The sequence below is a fragment of the Loxodonta africana genome, chromosome 8 (genome assembly GCF_030014295.1).
Source record: "Loxodonta africana isolate mLoxAfr1 chromosome 8, mLoxAfr1.hap2, whole genome shotgun sequence".
Classification (NCBI taxonomy): Eukaryota; Metazoa; Chordata; class Mammalia; order Proboscidea; family Elephantidae; genus Loxodonta; species Loxodonta africana.
Genome location: NC_087349.1, coordinates 44,239,055 through 44,261,108, shown reverse-complemented (window position 1 = coordinate 44,261,108; position 22,054 = coordinate 44,239,055). Strand labels below are relative to the sequence as shown.

At 39.5% G+C, this 22,054-nt stretch overlaps 1 protein-coding gene across 8 annotated transcripts in view; it reads right to left on the bottom strand.

The window, feature by feature from the left end:
* The window catches only part of SRPK2 (SRSF protein kinase 2), a 274,393-nt gene that overhangs the window by 17,978 nt on the left and 234,361 nt on the right, over positions 1–22,054 (bottom strand). For all 8 annotated transcript variants that reach the window (XM_064289877.1, XM_064289879.1, XM_064289875.1 and 5 more), the window contains 4 exons: positions 14,800–14,965; positions 13,707–13,732; positions 12,037–12,283; positions 10,938–11,420 (listed from right to left, as the gene is read on the bottom strand). In XM_064289877.1, coding sequence (XP_064145947.1) covers positions 10,938–11,420; positions 12,037–12,283; positions 13,707–13,732; positions 14,800–14,965 — 922 coding nt within the window. The remainder of the gene's footprint in view (positions 1–10,937; positions 11,421–12,036; positions 12,284–13,706; positions 13,733–14,799; positions 14,966–22,054) is intronic.

Here is a 22,054-nt window from a genome sequence, read left to right as displayed (position 1 = left end):
TATATCCTTTTACCCCTAATTCATTCACCTCTGGGCCACCCTAGAACAAGCCAGCCTTGCAGAGTTTCCTGTCTGAATCCTTCCAGCTGCTCCACTTTCTAACTCACTGGTAGCTGAAGCTTTATCACAGGGAACATAAGGTGAAGAGAATGCTGCCTCAAGCAGCCAATCACTTCTTATGTCACAAATGGTTCATCTGACACCACGTGACTTGCAAAGTCCCAGTGCCCACTCCCATCATCTCCCTCTGTTTTAGCTGAACACACAGATCTCAGGGTTAAATGGTAGTTGACTAAGAAATACAGATTAAAGGCGTTAAGCTATTCTGTTTTGTCTTTGGACAAGGGGGACTTTGGAACAAAAGTCTCCTGAGACAGCCTGGACTATAAGTGTAAACCTCTGAGGTCCCTCATCAACTTGTCAAATCTCCAGGGCACTTTTGGTAACAGGCTGGCCCCTGGGGAATCTCAGTAGCAGTGTAGAACCAGGCTTTCCAGGGCTTCTAGCGCCAGAAGGGCTTCCAAGACAAGTCCAGACCAGGCCTGTGCCAGCTACAGTTAACCAAGGGCAAGTGACAAAAATAACATGGTGAGTCCCAGACAGAAAATCCTGAAGTGAATTACCATCTTCATCATCAAACCACAGGATGACCTGCAAACTCAGCTTTCTGGAAAGGATGGCATGTAACCATGGCTTTTACAAGATAATTTTGAAATGGTGTTCACAGACTAAACAGAAAAGCCTGCTCAATGCAGAATATTAATTACCTACCTCAGAAAGTCCTATGGTTTACTTAAAGCTGGGCACTGGTAAAATAAATTAAATCTCCTTTTTGGGTGTATCAGAGCTGAGGAACCATCACCACAGAGGCGGCTCTGCTTCTTCGGCAAGCCCCACACAGGCAGGAGGCCAGGGATGCTTACTGTCATAGGGTGGTCAGTAGACAAGGTGCTGGGACCTACCACACCCAGGGAGCTCCCCAGAAGGGCTCCACGGGAGGCTGAGAATTCTGGTTAGTGTTTTAACCCTCAAGACCTATTCCTTGGTGGATCAACCTGGGCTGTTCAGACTCAGGTGTTCCTTTTTGCTACCTGCCCTATGCCAACTTCCGTTCTTATAAGGATAGAGATCCACGATGAGGCCTCGCCAAAGGGCACATATGAGCTGAGGACAAGAAGCAAAGGAACACTGAAAGGATGAGAAAGAAAGCATACAAAGATGTGCCAGAGAAGGAAAAATATATACCCTGATAACAGGGCAGAGACCAGACAGAGTTCCAGGATAAGATAAAAATGCTGACCTGACAGATAGATGGGCAACACTAGAAATGGCTAGATGAATCCCTGATGTCACTTAATCAGTAAAATTATTGTTATTCATGGATGACATGATCCTAAATAAAGAAAATTCCAAAGAGTTCACAAGAAAACATCTAGAGCTAATACGAGTTGCAGGGTACAAGATCAATAAACAAAAATCAGTTGGGTTCTTACACACCAGCAATGAGAAATCTGAAAGGGAAATTAGGGGAACAATTCCATTTATAATAGCATCTAAGAGAATAAAATATCTAGGAAAAAATTTAAACTGGGATGTGAATGACTTCTACAATGAAAATTATAAACCACTGTTGAAAAAGATTAAAGAAGACTTGATAAGTGGGAAGACATTCCATGCTCACGAATTGAAAGATTTAATATTGTTAAGATGCCAATACTACCCAAAGCGATTTATAGATTCAACGTAATCACGGGGCAAATTTCCAACTGCCATCTTTACAGAAATGAAAAACCAGTCTTTACCTTTATATAGATCAGCAAGAGGCTATGCCCGAATAGCTAAAGAAGTGTTGAAAGAGAAGGACAAAGTAGGAGAACTCACACTTCCTGATTTTAAAACGTATTATACAGTGACAGTAATCAAAACAGCCTGGTATTGGTATAAGAAAAGACACAGAGACCAGTGGAATAGTTGAGAGCCCAAAAATAAGCCCACACATCTATAGTCAAGTGAATTTTTGACAAGGGTGCTATGTCCATTTGATGGGGAAAGAAGAGTCTTTTAAATGGTGCTGGGAAAATTGGATTTCCACATGTGGAAAAATGGAACAGGATCCATTCCTCACACCATAAACAAAAACAAATTCAAAATGGATTAAGGACCTAAATGTGAAAACTAAAACCATAAAATTCTTAGAAGAACCAGCAGGGGCAATGCTGCCAGGCCTAACTTTCAAAAACGAATTATCTAACATAATAACTAAAGCACAAACAGCAAAGGACAAAATAAATGTGACCTCATAAAAATTTAAAACTTTTGTTCATCAAATATTTTACAAAAAAATGAAAAGACAAGCTATTGACCAGGAGAATATCTTCAGAAACCATATATCCAACAAGAATCTAATAACAAAAATACATATAAAACTTCAAGAACAACAAAAAGACAAATAACCCAATCGTAAAATGGGCAAAGGACTTAAATAAACATTTCACTAGAGAGGACGTTCAAATAGCCACCAAACACATGAAAAGATGCTCTATGTCATTAATGATGAGAGAGATGCTAATTAAAACCACAATGAGATACCACTCCCACTGGGATTCGTTATTGCTAGGTGTCGTTGAGTTGGTTCCAACTCATAGCAACCCTGTGTACAACAGAATGACACTTGGCCCAGTCCTGTGCCCACTGGGATTGCCAAGGTAAGAAAACAGAAAATAACTAATGTTGGTGAGGATGTGGAAAAATTAGAGCCCTTATCCATTGCTGGTGGGAATGCAAGAGTATAGTCGTTATGGAAATCAGTGTGGCTGTTCCTCAAAAAACTAAAAATAGAACTACCATATGATCCAGCAATACTGCTCCTAGGTGTAAACCCAAATACTTGAAAGCAGAGACTCGAAACTGATACTTGTACACCAGTGTTCATTGCAGCACTATTCCCAATATCCCAAAGGTAGAAACAACCTATATGCCCAACAACAAATGACAAAATGTGTACGTATATACAATGGAATAGTATCCAGACATTATGAGAAATGAAGTCTTGATACAGACTACAATATGGATGGAGCCTGAAGACATTATGCTGAGTCAAATAATCAATCACAAAAAATATTCTATGACCTCACTTATTTAAAAAGACAAGAACAAGCAAATGTATAGAGACCAAAGTTTATCAGTGCTACCGAGGTAGTGTCAGGGGGAGGGGGGCGGGGGGGGGCTAACAGTGACAGAAGAATTCCAATGATTAAGGGTAGGGCTGCATAGCCAATTACTATAATTGTCAATAAGTTGCTGAATTGGCAAAAGCTGTGTGAAAAATATGACAATGACCGCCCCCCCCACCCCCAAAAGTAGGTGCTGAGGCTGCTTACGTACAACCAAACCCTTCACTGGATTTGGGTCCTTGGTTTGGAGGTTTAGGGTCACGGTTTCAGGGGACATCCAGTTAATTGGCCTAATACTGTGTTTAGTGCTTCTGTTCTACTACCTAGTTTGCTGAGTAGTGCCTGGGGTCTTAAAAGCTTGCAAGTGGCCATCCAAGGCACAACAGTCGGCCTGTATTTGCCTGCAGCAACAGAGGAAGAAGGAGAGTCAAGAACAGGAGGAGGAAATGAATATGTGGCTAATTGCCTCCATGAACCACTGCCTCCTCTACCATAACACCAGAAGAACTGAATGACGTCCAGCTACCATACTGAACATTTTCATCAAAAATTCTATGAAAGAGTTCTAATCAAAAGGTGGAAAATGCAGAATGATTTCAAATGCCAATGGACTACAGACTTTCTGGAGCCATGGAGGCTGGATGAACCTCTGAAACTATTGCCCTGAGGTAATCTTTAAACCTTAAACCAAAAATATCCCCTATAGTCTTCTTAAAATCAAACAGTTTAGCTTAACTAGTAAAAAATGTCTGCCTTGAGCATTATTCCCATTCAAGATCTTTTTATATGGAATCTATTTGACAACAGCAACTCAAAAGATTAGATAGGAATCTCAGGGGGCAGCGAGTTTAGGTTAATGGGAGAGTGAGAATGGCTGCAAAAGTAATCAGTGTCACTGGATTGTACTTGTAGAAACTGCTGAATCGGTATATGCTTTGCTGTGCATAGTCTCAACAACAAAAATAAAATAAATTATATATATGTTTTAAAAAAGGAAAGAAAATGAGCTAGATGGACATCTGAGTGTACTCCCATGGAAGGAAGTGATTAGTAATCTGCCACTCACTCTTAGTTGTTTTTAAAAGGCACCTTATAGGAGCCGTGTAATTCAATTAAACTAGAAGAAATATATTTTAAAAGGTGATGCTACTTTAATAAAAGGCACATCATTACACATCTTAAATACAGTTTTTTTGTATTTAATACACCTCATTTATGAAATTAAACTAAATTTCTTTGGTGATAATGCTGTTATCCTCCTGACTCAGGTTCATAAATAAAAAGTCACGCAGCTTAAAATGCATTCCAAATGATACTAGGTGACCTATTTCAATAATTTAATTATATATGAACACAACAGGAGGTAAGAGAAAAATCTGTTTGTTTTCCTGTCTTTCCTTAGTGTAATACTTACCTGTGCTGGGTACCCAATGGCCACAGTCAAAACAGCCCATTGAAAACACAGGGACTCTCAAGCTTCCCACTTAATTGTGCAAATTTTGCTTTGCTCTGCCAATAAGACCGCCTCCTTGGATTAAGTCAATTCTGTGGGACCTATTTCAGCTCTTCCTTCTCACAGATAATGCTAACACATGATCAGTCTTCCTTCCAAAAGATGTCTTTCTTCCAAAATAAAAAGCCTGCAACTGCTCTCTGCTTCCACCCAGGAGGGAATAATAAGAATGGAAAGACCTCACTTCAGGAGAGGCTGAGGCCCTTAATATATTTTCTAATAGCCTGGTCTCTGGGTGACATTGTGGTAATTCATTCCATTTGAAGCTACCCTAGAAACTGGTAAGATGGCAGCCAGCAGTGTCCTAGGGAGATGTAACTGCTACTATCACTTATGAATAAGGCATTGTGCTTGGCACATATTAACCAATATCTTTTATCCTAAAGCATCCTTACAAGGAAGACATTGATATCCCCTCTGTATGGAGGAGGCTTGGGACCAAGCTCAAGAAAGTAGCAGAACTAAGAAATTTCATGTCACAGCCTGACCTATTCATTCAACAAATATTTACTTCTATGTGCCAGGAGCTGTCTTGGCACTGGGAACACAGTATGAATAAGACATACAAGGCTCTCCTGCCACACCCCAATTAAGAGCTACTTGGGATTATGGGTAATAAATAAATGAATGATTCACTCCCCATGTCAGGCAGCTACCTATGCTGTGAAGAAAAACAGCCTAGAAAGGAGATGGATAATGATGAGGCTGTTCAGTGGAGGTCTTTTCTGAGGAGAAGACTAAATAAAGGGAGAGATGAAAGGGGAGAAGTTCTAGACAGAGGCGAAAGCAAGTGCAAAGGCCCAGACACAAAAACCAGCTCACAATTTTGAGAAACAGAAGCCAGTGTGAATGGTGCAGAATGAACAAGGGAAACAGAAATAGGATGGGGAAGGTGACATCAGACAGCTGCCAGGGAACCCACTGTGTTGAGTTTGTAAGCTTTAGTGAGCGTGGCCTCTGGGTGTTGCTCAAAGTGGGAGACGATGGAGATTCTTGAGGGAGAAGAGGAAGATGATGGAATGTGCTTTTAAGATCTCTCTGGACTGCTATACAGACAGCAGATTCTAGAGCTAGACTCGAAGAGAAAGGATAATTGTGGAGGCCATATAACAGTAAACTAGGCAACGACTGACAACGACTTGGGCCATCACTGAGAGTGAAAGGATTAAAAATATACCTTGCAGGTAGAGTCAAGAGACGACACTGCCCCAGGACCTCTAGCCTTCAAGTGTGATGAGCCAAGATAGTGCTCTAGCAGCTGCTCATCCAAGAGAAAATCTGCCTCCTCTTCTTAACCTTCAATGGCTATCAAATACTCCAGGAAAAAGACCTTTTCTTCTATTATTCCCAAATCTGTACATTCTGTTCTAACCATAAGGATCTACACAAAGTCTCTGAACAAAGCTTGCTCCTTTTGCCTCACGCTCATGTAGTACCAGGTGGCCCACTGCAAGCCTCCACACCTTCCATTCGGAAAACAAAAAACACCTTCCAAGTGGGAGGATGTCCCCGGGAATCAAATGACCAAGCTAGAAAACAAAACCAGATGCCTCCAACAAATTACTAGATAAGGAGATCCAGTCCTTGGTACATGCCTAGAATTTAACAATATTGAAAAGGCCTGCTTGGTAAGAGGCTGGGAATGGACAGGGTTGTGTGGGAGAGTATGCATGCCAGATAGAGTAAAATTTTGATTCTGAGTGGGAAAAGATGGGAGAAAAGAAGAGCAGAGGAATATAACCAGATAATCATTCGTTTGTTCACTGTTCAAAATATATTTACCTTAGCACTGGGTTTGAGGACACAAAGGTAAAAAACACACTATACTCTCAAAGAGTTCACATTCTAGTGAGGAGAAAGGTAATGCAAATGAGCGAGGACAATATTATTAAGAAGGCATAAAGAGTAGGAAAAATGGGCAAAGAGAACTGAGAGCAGCTGGGAAATACGGGAAGGATGTCAGCCAGGAGACAGTACACTGTATCTGAGCTGCTACCTAAGAAAAGAAGAGAAAGCTGCCGAAGAATGGAAAATGGATAAATAAGAGAAAACATTCCAAACCAGAGGAAAAGCCTAAGAAAAAGCTTAGAAGAATGAGAGAAGATGCCATATTCGTACATACACTCTTTATCATGTCTAAAAATAAATTAGGGAGGTTTGATATACTTGTGGTTGTTAAACTTTTTCATTGTTTATCCCATCAATAAAATATGTGTAAACACACACTCCAATATATGCATACTTACAAATTCTACATACTACTATTCCTACATTACGTACATTATAAAACACAGAAGAGAGAAAAAGCAAGCTCTTCTGTACAGAAAAAGGTCAGCTAATAAATGTAGAAAGAAATGAGGAATTAGAAAATCAACATTCTGCAACACTGATTCAGGCAAGGATCATAAACAGATGCAAAATACCCTCAGTGACAAGTTGTGGAGGAAACAGATATTTACACAGTGCCAAATTATCTCCTAGATATGATGAAGTGGTAGAGCAGCTTGGAAAAGTTAGACCTATGGGACACCTTTAACCTCCGTCTCAGAGGAACCAGCTTGGTACTGATCCTTATAAAAGAAATTATTTGTTTACATCTTTACAAGTGAAAAAAGGGCTGATACCATCTTAACAAAAAAATCAAACTTATATCACTAATAGGAAGGCGTCCTGACATTATACGTATCCTATCAATTTGAAAGCTGTTGTTGTTAGGTTGCCGTCGAGTCAGCTCCGACTCATAGCGGCCCTATGCACAACAGAACGAAACACTGCCCAGTCCTGTGCCATGCTCACAATCCTTGCTATGCTTGAGCTCACTGTGTCAATCCACCTCGTGGAGGGTCTTCCTCTTTTCCGCTGACCCTGTACTTTGCCAAGCATGTTCTTCGCAGTGTTATCCATAGTTTGTTATGATCCACACAGTCGAATGCCTCTGCATAGTCAATAAAACACAGGTAAACATCCTTCTGGTATTCTCTGATTTTAGCCAGGATCCATCTGACAATCAGCAATGATATCCCTGGTTCCACATCCTCTTCTGAAACCAGCCTGAATTTCTGATAGTCCTCTGTCAATGTACTGCCGCAGCCATTTCTGAACGATCTTCAGCAAAATTTTGCTTGTGTGTGAAATTAACGATATTGTTCTATAACTTCCGCACTCAGCTGGATCACCCTTCTTGGAAATAGGCATAACTACGGATCTCTTCCAGTCAGTTGGCCAGAAAGCTGTCTTCCATATTTCTTGGCATAGGCGCGCGAGCACTTCCGGCGCTGCATACATTTGCTTAAAGATCTCAGTTGATATTCCATCAATTCCTGGAGCCTTGTTTTTCACCAATGCCTTCAGACCAGACAAGTTGTAGAATGACATCAAGGACATCATACGTGAAGCAAGAAGTCATTGAAAAGACAGGAAAGAAAGAAAAGACCCAAGATGGATGTCAGAGAAGACTCTGAAACTTGCTCAGGAACATCAGGCAGCTAAAGCAAAGGGAAGAAACGATGAACTAAAAGAACAAATTTGAAAGCTAGAGGACAAAAAGCAGAAAGCCCAGGAAGGAGCCTCTGTTGTAGTACAGGTAGGCGATGGCAGTGCCCACGATTTAGGGCCAAGGCAAGGAGGACCTCTATTTAAGAGGTACAGCTGGCAAGACCTGATGATTTTTTGGATGTGGGAAGAATCAAGTAGGACCAAGTTTCTCACCAGAGTACTGAGAGATGGCAGCAACAAACCTAGTGAGCACAGAATGTTCAGCAGGCTGCCAGGGAAAATTGTGTACTCATTTGGATATGTGAAGTATGAAGCTCCCTTGTGACACAGAAACAGAGTGGTCAAGTAGACAGCTGGATAAACGGACCTAGAGCACACGAGAGCTGAGCAAGAGCTTACTCTACCAGGCATGTGCTTGCCTTGGTCACTGGCTGGCACAACTCGCTTCCTCACTTCCTTCAGGCCTGTGACCAAATGTTACCTCACTGGCAGGATCTAAAGGAGCCCCTGCCATACCATGCCCTAGCACATCATCTTTATCAGGTTTAGTTTTTCTCCAGAGCAGTTATCACCACATGGTACATATATCTTCTACACTCTTTGCTCATGGCCTGTTTATTCCTCAGTACCCACCATGGTCTAGCACACTGGGTACGTGGTAGTTGTTTAATGACGGATGGATATAGATTTGGCCGTCCATGCCAGTGGACATCATGGGCAGGGCTCGGGTCTGTTAGGGAAAGACTGTGGTCTGAAAAGAATAGAGGGCTGAGAACAAAGATTATGGCCACACCAGCATTTAAGAAGCCTGAGAACAATTAAGAAGGAACTGCCAAAAGGAACAGTAGGACAAACAAGAGTCAGAGAATCTGGGGGAAAATTAAATACATCAGAGAAGCTGAGGGAGGACTGAGACTGAAAGTGGAGGAAATGATCAGGGTCAGTAGAGCTAGGGCCCACCTGAGAGTCAAAATCCCTTTCCCTATGAGATAGGGTGGAGTGGGACATTAGGATGACCTCATGCCAATATGGGTGTGAACAGTTCTCTGATCTATTACCCAATTATTTTTAAATTTAACCAACATGTTCTTAGTTTAGTAATCTGTATTTCATGGAATTATTCATTTTGCCAAAATTGGAAACTTTCCTTTTATCACCTAATCATTCACTCAACTCACCCCAATTTGAAATTTCCTGATCTAAACCTATAGCCTTCCCAGAGTGAATCATGATGTAGTGGACCAGGACCCAGAGTTCTGTCCAGACTCATTCTATGAGTTACTCTCCAAGTCTTATAGCTTGTCTGTGCTTCAGTTACCTACATATGGCAACAGCAGCAGTGATCATGCCCACTTCCCAGAGTTTGCTGATAACCAAGGCAACTTACATTCATTCAGAAATCTCTCTTCAGATAGATACTGTTGTTACATGTTACATGTTACATATTACTTATTCACCTATATTATTTGATTCAATGCTAGAGGTAGCCATTTCTTTCCTTTGACAGAGGAAGGAACAGGTTTAGGGGGTTAAGAAAGCAAAGGCCCATAGCTAATAAGTTTTGAGCTAGGATTTCATCTCAAGATATATTTGATGCCACTGTCCCAAGCTGCCACTTGCAAATGATTAAAAAGATACTTTGTAAATTACATTCTATATGAATCTATAATTAAGGTAAAAGTGAAGTTGCCAAAGCAACAATAAATCCAGAGAAAGTTAATTTCATCACTGCCGTTTCCAAGAAATGGACCTACATTCCACAGGAAAGCCTTTTAGAAACACCTTCAAATACTCTCTGGTCAGGACAAAGGTAAATAGAAAAGAAACTTGTCTAGTCAAGTAAAAAACACAGCCTTAGGATGACTTATTATAGCTAGTTATAGCTAGTGAGTAACTTCATCTGAGATAGGTCGCCTGCTGGCTGGAATAAAAGGTGCTGCAGAATTTCCTGGGTTCTTTATAGGACTGGGACATCAATTTACTCACCATGCATTAACCACTCGTGTAAACAGAGTGGGCAGAAGAGGTTTCCAAGCTTTCCCACTCTGAGCTAGAATGGAAACCCACTGTGATGCCCAGAGTTTTTGCTTATTAAAGTCACTTAGCATTCACAGATAGGGATATGCCACATAGCATTCACTCTCAAGAAAGTCTGAAATAAGTCAGGGCCTCAGGCAGAGAAAAACACAATATATAATCTACTATCTGTCATTACGTTTAAATCTTTGTCGTTTCCTTTAAAATCAAATCCTGGGCCAGCTGGTTTAATAGCAGGGCCTTTAATCAGGAGCAACTAACAAAATAAAATATCTCAATAACTCCTTCCTTAATATCTCCAAAGACATCACCAATAAGAGGACATATTTTTTCTTGACTAGAAAAAACACCCAAAAAACTAAATATAACACTACCAGATGGAAGAAGATACAAATTTAAAATTAAACTACATGTTCTAGAAAGCTATAAGGTATAAGTGGTAGACACTAAAAGGTTTTTGCAAATGTATGATATCACTGACTAAAAATATAGAAAGTATGAGAGATTAAAAAGCTTAGAAATGGAATTTGATGTGCGGAGGTCAGGAGAAATCCTAGTGGCACAGAATATATTTTATATAACACATTACTTTCACAAGTACGAAAGTGGTAAAATGAAAATAGTTAATATACACAGACACGGCTATATCACCTCCAACATTTGTCAAGAGTATGACCCTGGATACACTGAGATCCGACCGCTAATAGGATGGAACTTACTTTTTGGCAAATCCCCGGTACTGGAGGCGGAAACTGTCCTGCTTCTGTCATGGGATGGGCTGCTTTCCTCTTGCTCGGTAAGTGGGGATCCCTCGGAAAGTGCAGAGCCACAGGCCACAGGTTCTAAGGGCCCAGAGAACAACGACGTGGAAAACTCTGGAAGCTGTGACTCAGGCATTTTATGTCGTCCATTTGGCAATTCACCATTGAATTGTTCATAGGAGCTGCTATACGTGTAATCACTTTCTGCATTTGGCTCGTCAAGGTTGTATTCCTCGGGGTTTGGGCACTCTTCTTCCTCATCCTCTTCATCATCCAGGGGTTGTTCCAGTAAGAATGGGCCGTTCTCAATATGGCCATTGGTTTTGGGTGATTCTATCCATGTAGGGTCTATGTTCGCCAGTTCCTGGTCAACATCCTCTTCATCTTTCTCAATGTTTTCTTTCTCGGCATCTTCTTTCTCTTCCTGGTCCTCGGCTTCACCTTAAAAAGTTGATGGGTTAAGAATTAGAACTTTTGTGTGTTACTCTCCTGAACACAGTCACAGAAAGTACTTATCTCCTTCAATAAGATACATTTTTAGACATGCTTAATTTATGTACTACACATAGCAAACACCTCTTGGCTCTCAGGGTAAAATCTTTCAGTTTTCTAAATCTTTTCATTTATTTAATAATTGACATTTTATGAGAAAAAGGTAGCTTTTGAGGGGAAAAACTATTTCTAAATAAGAGTTGCACTTCCATTTCTATCCTCTCCTCTGTAATCTGCAGAGGAAGTCTGTGGGTGCAACAGCAACATTACTGTCAGGTAAAAGGTTAATTATAAAATAAAGGAAGGACAATTATTAGTTGATAGAGACATGGTATTTCTCAGACATTTTCATTTTAATATTTTGAAATATTAACATATTCCTGGTATTCATTTTACAAATGAAGTACCACAGTATTTCCCATTCTCCCCAGTAAGGAGTTGGAGAGAAATATGCTCGGTATCTGAGTAAGAAGAACAAAGGCAGACAATCTATGTGGTGACTCAAGGGTTCCTATTAATGAATCCTCTGGGCCCCTGTGCAGCCCTGTCTCCATATTTCACTGACCATTGTCATTCTCAGTCTCTCCCTCGGCTGCCTCCTCTAACCCGGCTGTTTTTAGCTTCACCTCCGAGTGGTAATCATCATCCTGCTCATTGGAAGGTATAGCTGAGGTGATGTTTTCTTCTATTATTTTCCTTTCAGCTTCTCGTTCCAATTCTTCTATTTCCTGTAGACGTTTTTCCAGTAACTCAGCCTGTCTCTTCTGCTTCTTTTTCAGTTTTTTCTTTTTGTTTTTAGATATTTTTCCTATCTATAACATGTTAAAAAAAAAAATACCACAGGTCAGTTTGCTTCTTTTTAAAGCTCAGCACAAAAGCACAAGTGCCAGCAGCATTGCAATACCAACAAATCTGTCTTTCAAGTCATAGTCAGTTAAAATCACACGCACAGACTTAAGCCCCACCTCGCTGTCAGGGCTACGGTAAAACCAGAAAAACAAAACTAGGGCTGGCTAACATCAAGAACCGGGTCTACTACCAGGTCTGGCCCTCTGAGAGATACAGCATAAATCCAAAGTCTTTTTGATTTAAACTATAAAAGGAACAAAATAAGCTGAAATACTCTTGGTTTTAAATAAAAAGCACCTTTTACAGGGTTTATTTGCTGCTGTCCATTTGCAAAGTAACAACAACCCCTCTCCTTATTGTCTTACCTAATGTCTGCCAAAAGTGAACACCAAACAGGTATATTTTACTGTTGGTCAACAGCGCTCTTTGTGTTTGGGTCTCACATACTAAGCTGTTCTCAATAGCCAGGGCTACATAAACTATGAGAAATATGCGTATGAAGTAAAGAAAAAGGAAAAAGAGCCAGTTTCAGTCTGTCTCCAATCACGGCCATCTGATTTAGAAAGTACTGGCAACGAGAGCCTTCAACCTTTCACAGAATCAGTGATCAAAACAAGCTACTCAAGCCAAAGCAGAGCTCTGGGGAAAGAACTCGGCCTCCTCAGCAGGCCAGGTACTGCATAATTACTACAGCTCCCCCCACACTAGGGTACCCAGCCCAAACCAAGAGGTGTGTGCAGCTCTCTGAATTTCTGGATATTTTCTTTCAATAGCTCATGATACACACATTCTGTTGGGGTAGGATTTAATTCCAAGCAGCCTGTTTCAGCTGATCAGACTTAGTGTTTTGACGGGACCAAGAAATAGATAACACTCTTTCATATTTAACTACAAACTGAGGGGGAAAAAAAAAACCAATTAGATGAACAACTTCAGAAAAACGGGTCACTTGAAACCCAGCCAGAAGGTAATGCAAAATGATGGAATCACCACAGTTCAAACACTCTATCACCTCACATTTTGCCAGACTTGGCCAGCAGCACTCCAGAAAGTGCCTGATGAACATGAAGAACGATTTTGAGACAACATTAACTACTCCAACGCTGCAGAAATCGCTTCAACTGAACAAAACAGTATATCTCGCACATTCAAGGTTACACGGAATGTATAAACATGTCTTCCTTTTAAATTTATACAAATCAGAATATCTACAGCAGATTGAGGACGGAACAAAAATAATGTACAACCAACTCCCCCAAACAAACCCTTAAATGAAAAACTTTTGCAGGAAGAAACTAACAATTTGATGTTACAATACAGGAAGTTCTATAATGAACAGTCCCTTTTGACATGAAAGTGAGTATAAGTACATGTGTGAGTACTTACAGGTTTGTGTTGTGGAGCCGTACTCACTAAAAACAAAATGAAACAAAATAAATGTTTAGAGGAAAATTGTTATATACCCTTATTACGTAATTTTAATTTTTAAACATAATAATTACTGTCTTTTAATAGTCATTCAACTTTAAAAACTGTTAAATAGCAGATCTTCTTAATCACAGGGATCTAAAGAAAGTTTATCTAACTCAAATGACTGACTTTTAAAAGACAAAAATTGTTCATACTGAGTCATTTCGCTTATTTATCTAAAATTAAATATCATATCCATTCATTTAAAAAAACAGTCAATCCCAAAGCACCAGCTGCTAATTTAAGAAAACGGGGAGTAGTTCATAAATGTCACATAGTCATTCATAAGATGAGTCAAATGACCAGGTCAGATTAGAAGATGTGTATCTATGTTGCAATCTATTTGGCAAACTTTATACAACTACAGTAAATCAAATACTGCAACAAGTATTCCGGAAATCACATGACCAGGGGCTGCTACCATCAAAAGCTTAATAGACTACAGCTTTACCATTTAAATAACACCTCGAGGGTAGTAAAGGAGACAGGAGATCATACATCTCCCAAAAATGTCACAGGCATTTTCATCCTTTAGTTTCTTGCCTGAAAACACATGAGGGCACAGATAACGTGAAGAGAGGATGAAGTCAACTCTTCACTGCCAAAATTATATGCCGTGAAAACCAGAAATAAAATGTAATATATAAGTTTTACCTTCTTCCCCCACCCCTGATCTTTTGTAATTCCAAATCTACTAGTTAAACTTGTATTGATTTAACTGTGCTAAATGGAGACTAGGAAGCATTTTAACAAAACTGAAACTGGAAATAAATTCTGATGGTCACAGACTGGCTACCTGAAACCTGCTGCATACAAACGATGTTCAAATATAGATGAAGCAGCAGCTAAAAATTTAAGTGGAATTTTAAGGGAAGACAGAGTTAAGTAATTCAAATACTAAAATATAATTTAATTGGGCATCTCCCTTCTTCAAAGTTGTGCTGTTGTTAGGTGCTGCCCCCAAACAGAAAGAAGCCGAAGAAAGAAGCTGCTGGCTCAGCTCCCTCACCTGCAGACCCAGAAGGAGGAGGAGCACCTGCTTTTTGCCACTCAGTGGCCTCGGCGGCCATCCTTCTCACATATGCATCGTCCACACACATCAAGATGTTTTCCGGCTTTATGTCAGTGTGAATGATCTTGCATTTACTGTGTAAATAATCTAAACCCTGAAGAACCTGGTCATAGTAAAACCAAGAGATGACATGAGCTATTAATACCTTTACTACTTAACTTTTATCTGTTTATAAAATAGGTAATATAATCACATGGCACAAAAGATACAAAAGGGTATTTAGCAAAAATCAACACCTCACCTCTGCTCCCACAGAACTGCAGCTCCCCTTTCCACAAGCAACCAACGTGTATCATTCCACACAATTTACACTCATAGAAACGAATGTGTACAATTCAACAATTTTTAAATATATTCACAGATGTGCAACCATCATCGCTGTCTAATTTTAGTACATTTTCATCACCCCAAAAGGAAATCCCATACCTATTAGCAGTCATCTCTCATTTCTCCCCAACTCTTCCAGTCCTAAGTAACCACTAATCTACTTTGTCTCTACAGCTTTGCTGGTTCTGGGCATGTTATATAAATGGAATCCTGTAATGTGGCCTTTTGCGATGGGCACAATGCTTTCAAGGTTCATCCGTGTCGTAGCATGTGGCAGCAGTACTACACAAATAATATAACCAAATAATATTCTATTGCATGGGCACACCACATTTTGTTTACCCATTCAATAAATAGTCATTTGTGTGGTTTCCACTCTCTGGCTATTATGAATAATGTTGCTATAAACATTCAAGTATAAGTTTTTATGTAGACACACATTTTTATTTTTCTTGAGTATATATACCTAGGAGTAGAACTGCTGGGTGATATGGTAACTCTATGTTTAACTTTTTGATGAACTGCCACACTCTATTCCAAAGTGGCTACATCATTTTCCATTCCCACCAGCAATTAGGAGGTTTCCAATTTCTCCACATCCTCATTAACACTTACTCTTCTTTTACTTTAGCCATCCTAGTAGGAGTGAACTGGTATCTCACTGTGGTTTTGATCTGCATTCCCCTCATGACTTATTATGTACATACATTTTAAAAAAATAATATTGTGTTTTTTGGTGAAAGTTTACACAGCAAATTAAGTTCCTATTTAAAAATTAGACAAATTAATTCAGTAACACTGGTTACATTTTTAACAATGTGTCAACATCCGTATTAATTCCATTCTCGGTATTTCTTTTCCACGTAATCTGGTTTCCCTGTCCCTTTACCCTTTCATCTTTGCTTTAATTTGTTCTCATACAGATGATTTTTGAAAGGTACACAGTAGTCACTGATGATATTCTTTATTTTATGAGCCAATCTATTATTTAGCTCAAAGGTAACCTCAGGGGGTATATGCACATGTATTTTTTTAATATTGCAGAAAAAAAATTTACTTTAAATCAAAACAAAATAGCCCAAGTAACCAGACAACATATAGCAGTGCACTAAAATGGCGGAACCGAAGTATTCATGTCCTTATCACATGTAAAAAAACACACGCTTACGGACTGCCAGTGACATAAATGCAAGGCCAATGTTCTACTGGAACTATATCCATTGAAGAGAAATTCTTCCAATTTTTTCAATAAACAAAAATAATTTTAAAAACACAAACCATGTTCCCTATATGAAAAACTCCTTATGTTCAATGAATTTAAAAAACATCACCATTCATTTTAAGTCATTTAGGTGCCCTGTTCACAACAGACAAAGAAGTGTAAACAAAGACAAATGGAAAAAATATAGGATCATCCAATACTGGAAAGTTTCCCACAAAAACCCAATGCTTCTGTCTACTTTGAGGGTCTGGCTAAACCATCTTAGAGGAGGACATAGCATTAGGAAGTGGAAAGGAACAGCAGTTTTAGAAGGAAAATTAAAACAGCAAGATCTATCTCTGAAACAGGACCAAAATCCCCATTCTCATTTAAAATAACTTTGCCTTAGGAAGTATTTTACACGCATTCATCAAACAAACATCAGCTTAGCATCTCTAACAGGCCACATACTACTCTAGGCGTTTGATACACTATATGGCAATAAACAAAATTTCCTGTCTTCATGGTGTTTACCATCCTCATGGAGCTTACTGTCTCATGTGAAGGAGGTAAGGGATTGGCCAAAAAGAAACAAGATGAGCTATGAGCACAGCAAATATGACTTAATGAGATATTTAAGAGTTCCTAGTAAGTACAGTAAAATGGGGACAATTAAGATAAGAGGAGGAAAGACTTGTGACTTTTTTTCACCTTAAAAACGCTATCTAATGTTTTAGATAATACTGCAATTAGAATATGTTTAAATGGTGTTTATAATGTCAAAAAACCAACAGTCTGAAAGATATTACATATTTCCATCAAGAATAAAGTTATAAAGGGAACACAATCTAGTGGGCCTGTATATTATTCACTGACATTCATGCATCTTTCTTGAGGAAAGTGAATACTTAGAGTTTTTCAATCTGGACAATAAGATAGATCCTGAGAAGAAATTAATGGGCAAGCACACTGATGATTTCCAGCCTGTAGAGCCAAAGAAACAAGATTTTTCTGTCAGCTGATTTTTAAGAAATTCTAAAGTTCAGAATTATTCCAAGTGTAATTTCATTACAACGATCAAATACTAACTTGAGGTAAAAATGTCAGTATCTTTCTAAGAAGATTATTTTTGACCACCCTCTCATGTACAAATTGTCCTTACCCTCCTACCTGAACTCTTTCATAGATTCAACGCTGTTTTATTGTGTGGGAGGCTATATAGTATCCAATGTGTTAATATGACTTCCCAATGACAATGAGGCACTCAGAGGGGAAAAGTGTTCTCAGTAAGAATTCAAGGCCCTTGATTTAAAAAACACTGGTCGCTGTACTCAGCTGGGCTAATTTTCCTTAAGAAGTACTGCTTATATTCTCTTACAATAACCACAAGATAAAGGCTTTACCAGTGAGACAAATTAATAAGTTAATTAAGATAATGTAAATCATTAATGTAAAAACACAGTCATAAAAGCATGAACTTGGGACTTACACAAACCTTTCTTAAATCCTATTCAATCATTCATTCACTGTGTCGCCCCTAGCCAAGTTACTTAAGCTCTCTGAGCTTCCATTTTCATACCCAAAAAGGGGGAAAATGTATCACACAGAAATATGTACAAATTAGAAATAATCTATGGGAAATCCACAAAAACAAGATTTAGCACACAGGAGGGCTGAGCTAGGAAGATCTGGATTGAAACTGACAAAATAACTTAGCTAAGTCGCTTATTAAAGTTCTCCGAGTCTGTTTTCTCATCTCTGATATGAACAGGCTATGACTTGATAACTTCTGTTATATATCTAGTAATAAAACTCTGATTTTCTGTAACTTCTTTTAATTCTGGGCTACCAAAAAAAAAAATCAAACAACAAAAAACACCCATGATCTTTAGTTGTAGCTAAGAAAAATGGTTTTATTTTCAAAACTAGCATTTCTGTTCTTAGCCATTGAAGTTTAAAACAATAAAACACCCAGAATCAGGCAACACAGATGGGCAATCTTATGACCATTTGTGCACAACTGTGATGATGCAAAAAAAAATAAAAGAATCAACCTTCATGCCCAAGGATAGGCTTCCCTTGACAATCTGAGAAAAAGAGTTAAAAAGGAGTTTTCACTGATTTTTCCCTCTGTTGCCTAAAAACCATACTTGGCCTCAGCAGCAGGAGGCAGCACAGACTACAGAGATCTTTTGGCTGCCACCTGCTCAAATCTACCAAAAAACCAAATCAAACTTATTGCCGTTGAGTCGGCTCCAGCTCATAGTGACTCTAATCTACAGTTGCCCCAACAGCTGAGCTGGGCCAGGGACCGGGCTGTCAAGGATCCACTCAGAGGAGTCGAAACACACATTTCAAACGCAGGTACCAGTGTCGTCCATGTGAAATTAAGACTTAGATTTCACCAGCGGTGCAGAAGTGAAGGCAGGGTCCAGGATTGGGAGTTAGAAGCACTCAATTCTGGTTAACGAACTAACTAGCCATGGTTCAGAGTTCCCTGGCTGGAGCAGACAGTTAACGCGCTCAGGTGCTACCTGGAAGTTGAGAGTTAAGAAACCACCCAGAGATGCCTTGGAAGAAAGAAAGCCTGACAATCTACTTCAGAAAATTCAGTCAATAAAAATCCGATGGTGAACAATACTACTCTGATACTCACAGGGTTGCCACGCATCAGAATCATTTCAACAACTTGTTTACTGGTTTCACTATAAGCCAAACCAAACTTCAGTGGAGTCGATTCCAACTCATAGTAACCCTATAGAACAGAGTAGAACTGTCCCATAGGTTTCCAAGGAGCAGCTGGGACATTCGAACTGCTACCCTTTTGGTTAGCAGCACAGCTCTTAATCGGTTCCGGTTTCACTGTAGCTCAGAGCAAATCCCTTCCCTTCTCCAAACCTCGATTTCATCTGTTAAATATGGGCTTGGTGGTCAAAAGGATGTTTGTGGTTTTTTTATATAGACCTATGATCCACATAAGATATCACCTATTACTGATATTAGTAACATACCAGTATGTTGTTCCTCTCTACCACAACTTGCTCAAAATAGGTCCGGTAATCTCGCAGACAAAAGGAGGTGTAAGTCAAGTGTAATGCTGAGATTTCTCTGGAAGGCTGTCTCCCTGATCCTGCTCACTGCCCACAGAGTTAAGCTTCCCTAAAAATTCCAAACTGCAAAGCTCTCTAAATTATGTTCTAACACTGGACCAATGTGGGGACTTTTTCCTCCCACCACCTGAACAAAAGACACAGAGAGATAACATGCTGCCTGCCTCTTATTTTGTGATAACACCTTGCTAATGAAGCACCGAGGAAGAGCCAAGTTGGCAGCCAGATGGGCTGGCAGAAGAGAGGTGGAGTCTTTAATTTAGGTATTAATTACTGGTGGGTGGAGGAAATCACCAGAGGACTCTGCTCAAGTCAAGGCAGATGAATTTCCTACTAGAAAAGCTCAAGCTTCCACCAGATTTCTCTTCCTATTAAACCAGACATGATGTAATCACTATAAACTGCTTCTGATAACCATGATGTTAAACTGAATTGAGAAGTTATCGGAAATTCCTGTTAGAATAAGAGAGCACAACGAGACACATGCTCAGACAAAAAATTTCAGTGGGTAATGTCGCTATTTACACTGCCCTGAAATACCCTTCAGCTCCTTGTTCTTTCTAACTCTCACTAACCAGTGAGAATTAATGAGAAAATTCAGCAGCCATTCTTCCAAATGTAGCCAGTAAAAAAGACAAAGCCACCGTGCCCAGCATTTAGACGGTGCTGAATTATAAGTTGGAGAACTTGGTTACATGGGAGCCATTTCGCCACATTTCTGAGAATTCCAAGGAAGCACATAATCATATGTCCTACCAGGATGAACAAATTCAATAACATAAAAATGTGTACAATTCATTAATCTTCTGGTCTAAATATTGAACGATACTGGCTTGAGCATAATGAATTCACTGATAACCAGGGTCATCAAGAAACTTAAACAGTAAATACATACTAAGTGTAGAATAAGATCAATCACTGGTAAAAGAAGACTCGACCTGCCAGGGCAACCCCAGGCCTTAGTATGCCCCTAGGCTCTACCGCCTAAAAGAGCATGGGGTTTAGAAAAGCATGGGGTTTAAAGGTCCCATTCACACAAATTGTGCAGCACATACTACAAATTCCTTTTTTCGTAAAATCTAATGCTTTTCAAAGACTCTGATTGCTAGCTCTACTATTAAGGCGCAATAAAACCACTTATCACAAACATAGGCATGAATGCACACTCTTTACAAAGACTTGCTAGAATTTAAAATGCTACCAAATCTTTCTACATGACATTTCACACTACACCTTGCAGTTAAGAGTATGGATTCTAGAGTTAGACTACCTGCATTCGAATCCTGACTCCCCCTCACTAGCTGTGTGGCCCTGGGAAGGTGTTTTATCCTCTCTGTGCATCGCTTCTAGAGACTGGGGATGATAATACCACTGGGCAAATAGGGTGGTGGCGAGGACTAGAGAGCATAATACATATTAAACACTAAAACAGTGAGTCCCCGAGAGATCATAAAAAATGTTACAGTAACAACAGAAAGAGTGATAATAATTTAGATATCAGGGGCTTTAAACTACTAGTTTTTCCAGTATGGTAGAAAAGTCACCAAAATGCCAAGCACTTACTTCCTTACAAGGTTTCTGAGAAAGGATAATGAATTAAACTATAGTTTTAAAAAGTAAAATGCTAGAGACATAACCTTTCAATTACACAACAAAGTCAAACCACTTTTTAAGAGTTGCTGTTGTTAACTGACAAAAAGTGGATTACAAATCACGGCAACCACACATGTGCCGAGGAAAACAGCTCCATAGGGTTTTTACGGCTGTGACCTCAGATCACCAGGCCTGTCTTCGGAGGCCCCTCTGGGTGGGTTTGAACAGCCAACCTTCTGACTAGTAGTCTAGCACTTCACCGTTTTGTACCACCCAAGAGGTGCTTTTAAAGAAACTATCACCTGTGGTACCTCTTTTAATGTACAAAAAAAAAAAAAAAAAAAGGCCACCACAAATACCCTTTTTCAGTTTTAGAAATGAAAGCTGGACAAAAAAAACAGACCCCAATAAAAACTGACTTAGAAAGAAGAAATGAAAGCTGGGGGTGCAGGGGAATGGGGGGCAAGACTTCATGCTTGAGGGCAGAGTAGAGGGCATGGGGCTGGTTGCACACAGCTTTCTCACAGCCATCATCAGAAGCCCCCAGGAAGGCCTTTCTCTGACCCACACAAGGTCACCACAGCTAAATAAGAGCAAGAAGAACTGATCAAAAGGGTGAGGATAGCTATAATAAACCCTATGTAAACAAATGTGTGTTTTTTTAAACAAATGATTCAATTTATTACCTCTGGAAAACAAACAAGTGGTAACATTTATCTATGAGCCCTTCAAATCGCAAAAAGACAGCCGTTTTGTAAGGAATGAGGTGAGTATACGTTTCTTTTTTCATTTAAGGAAAGACAACCAATCAAAAATATATATGCAAGAAGACAGAAAAGGACACACAACTCACAATATGTCATGCTTAACTCCAAGGTGCTCATAATGGATTTGGGGAAACACAGTAGCTGGCTTGTGCTAGTATCTCTGCTGGATGCTTTATAAGGAGCCCCTCACCGTC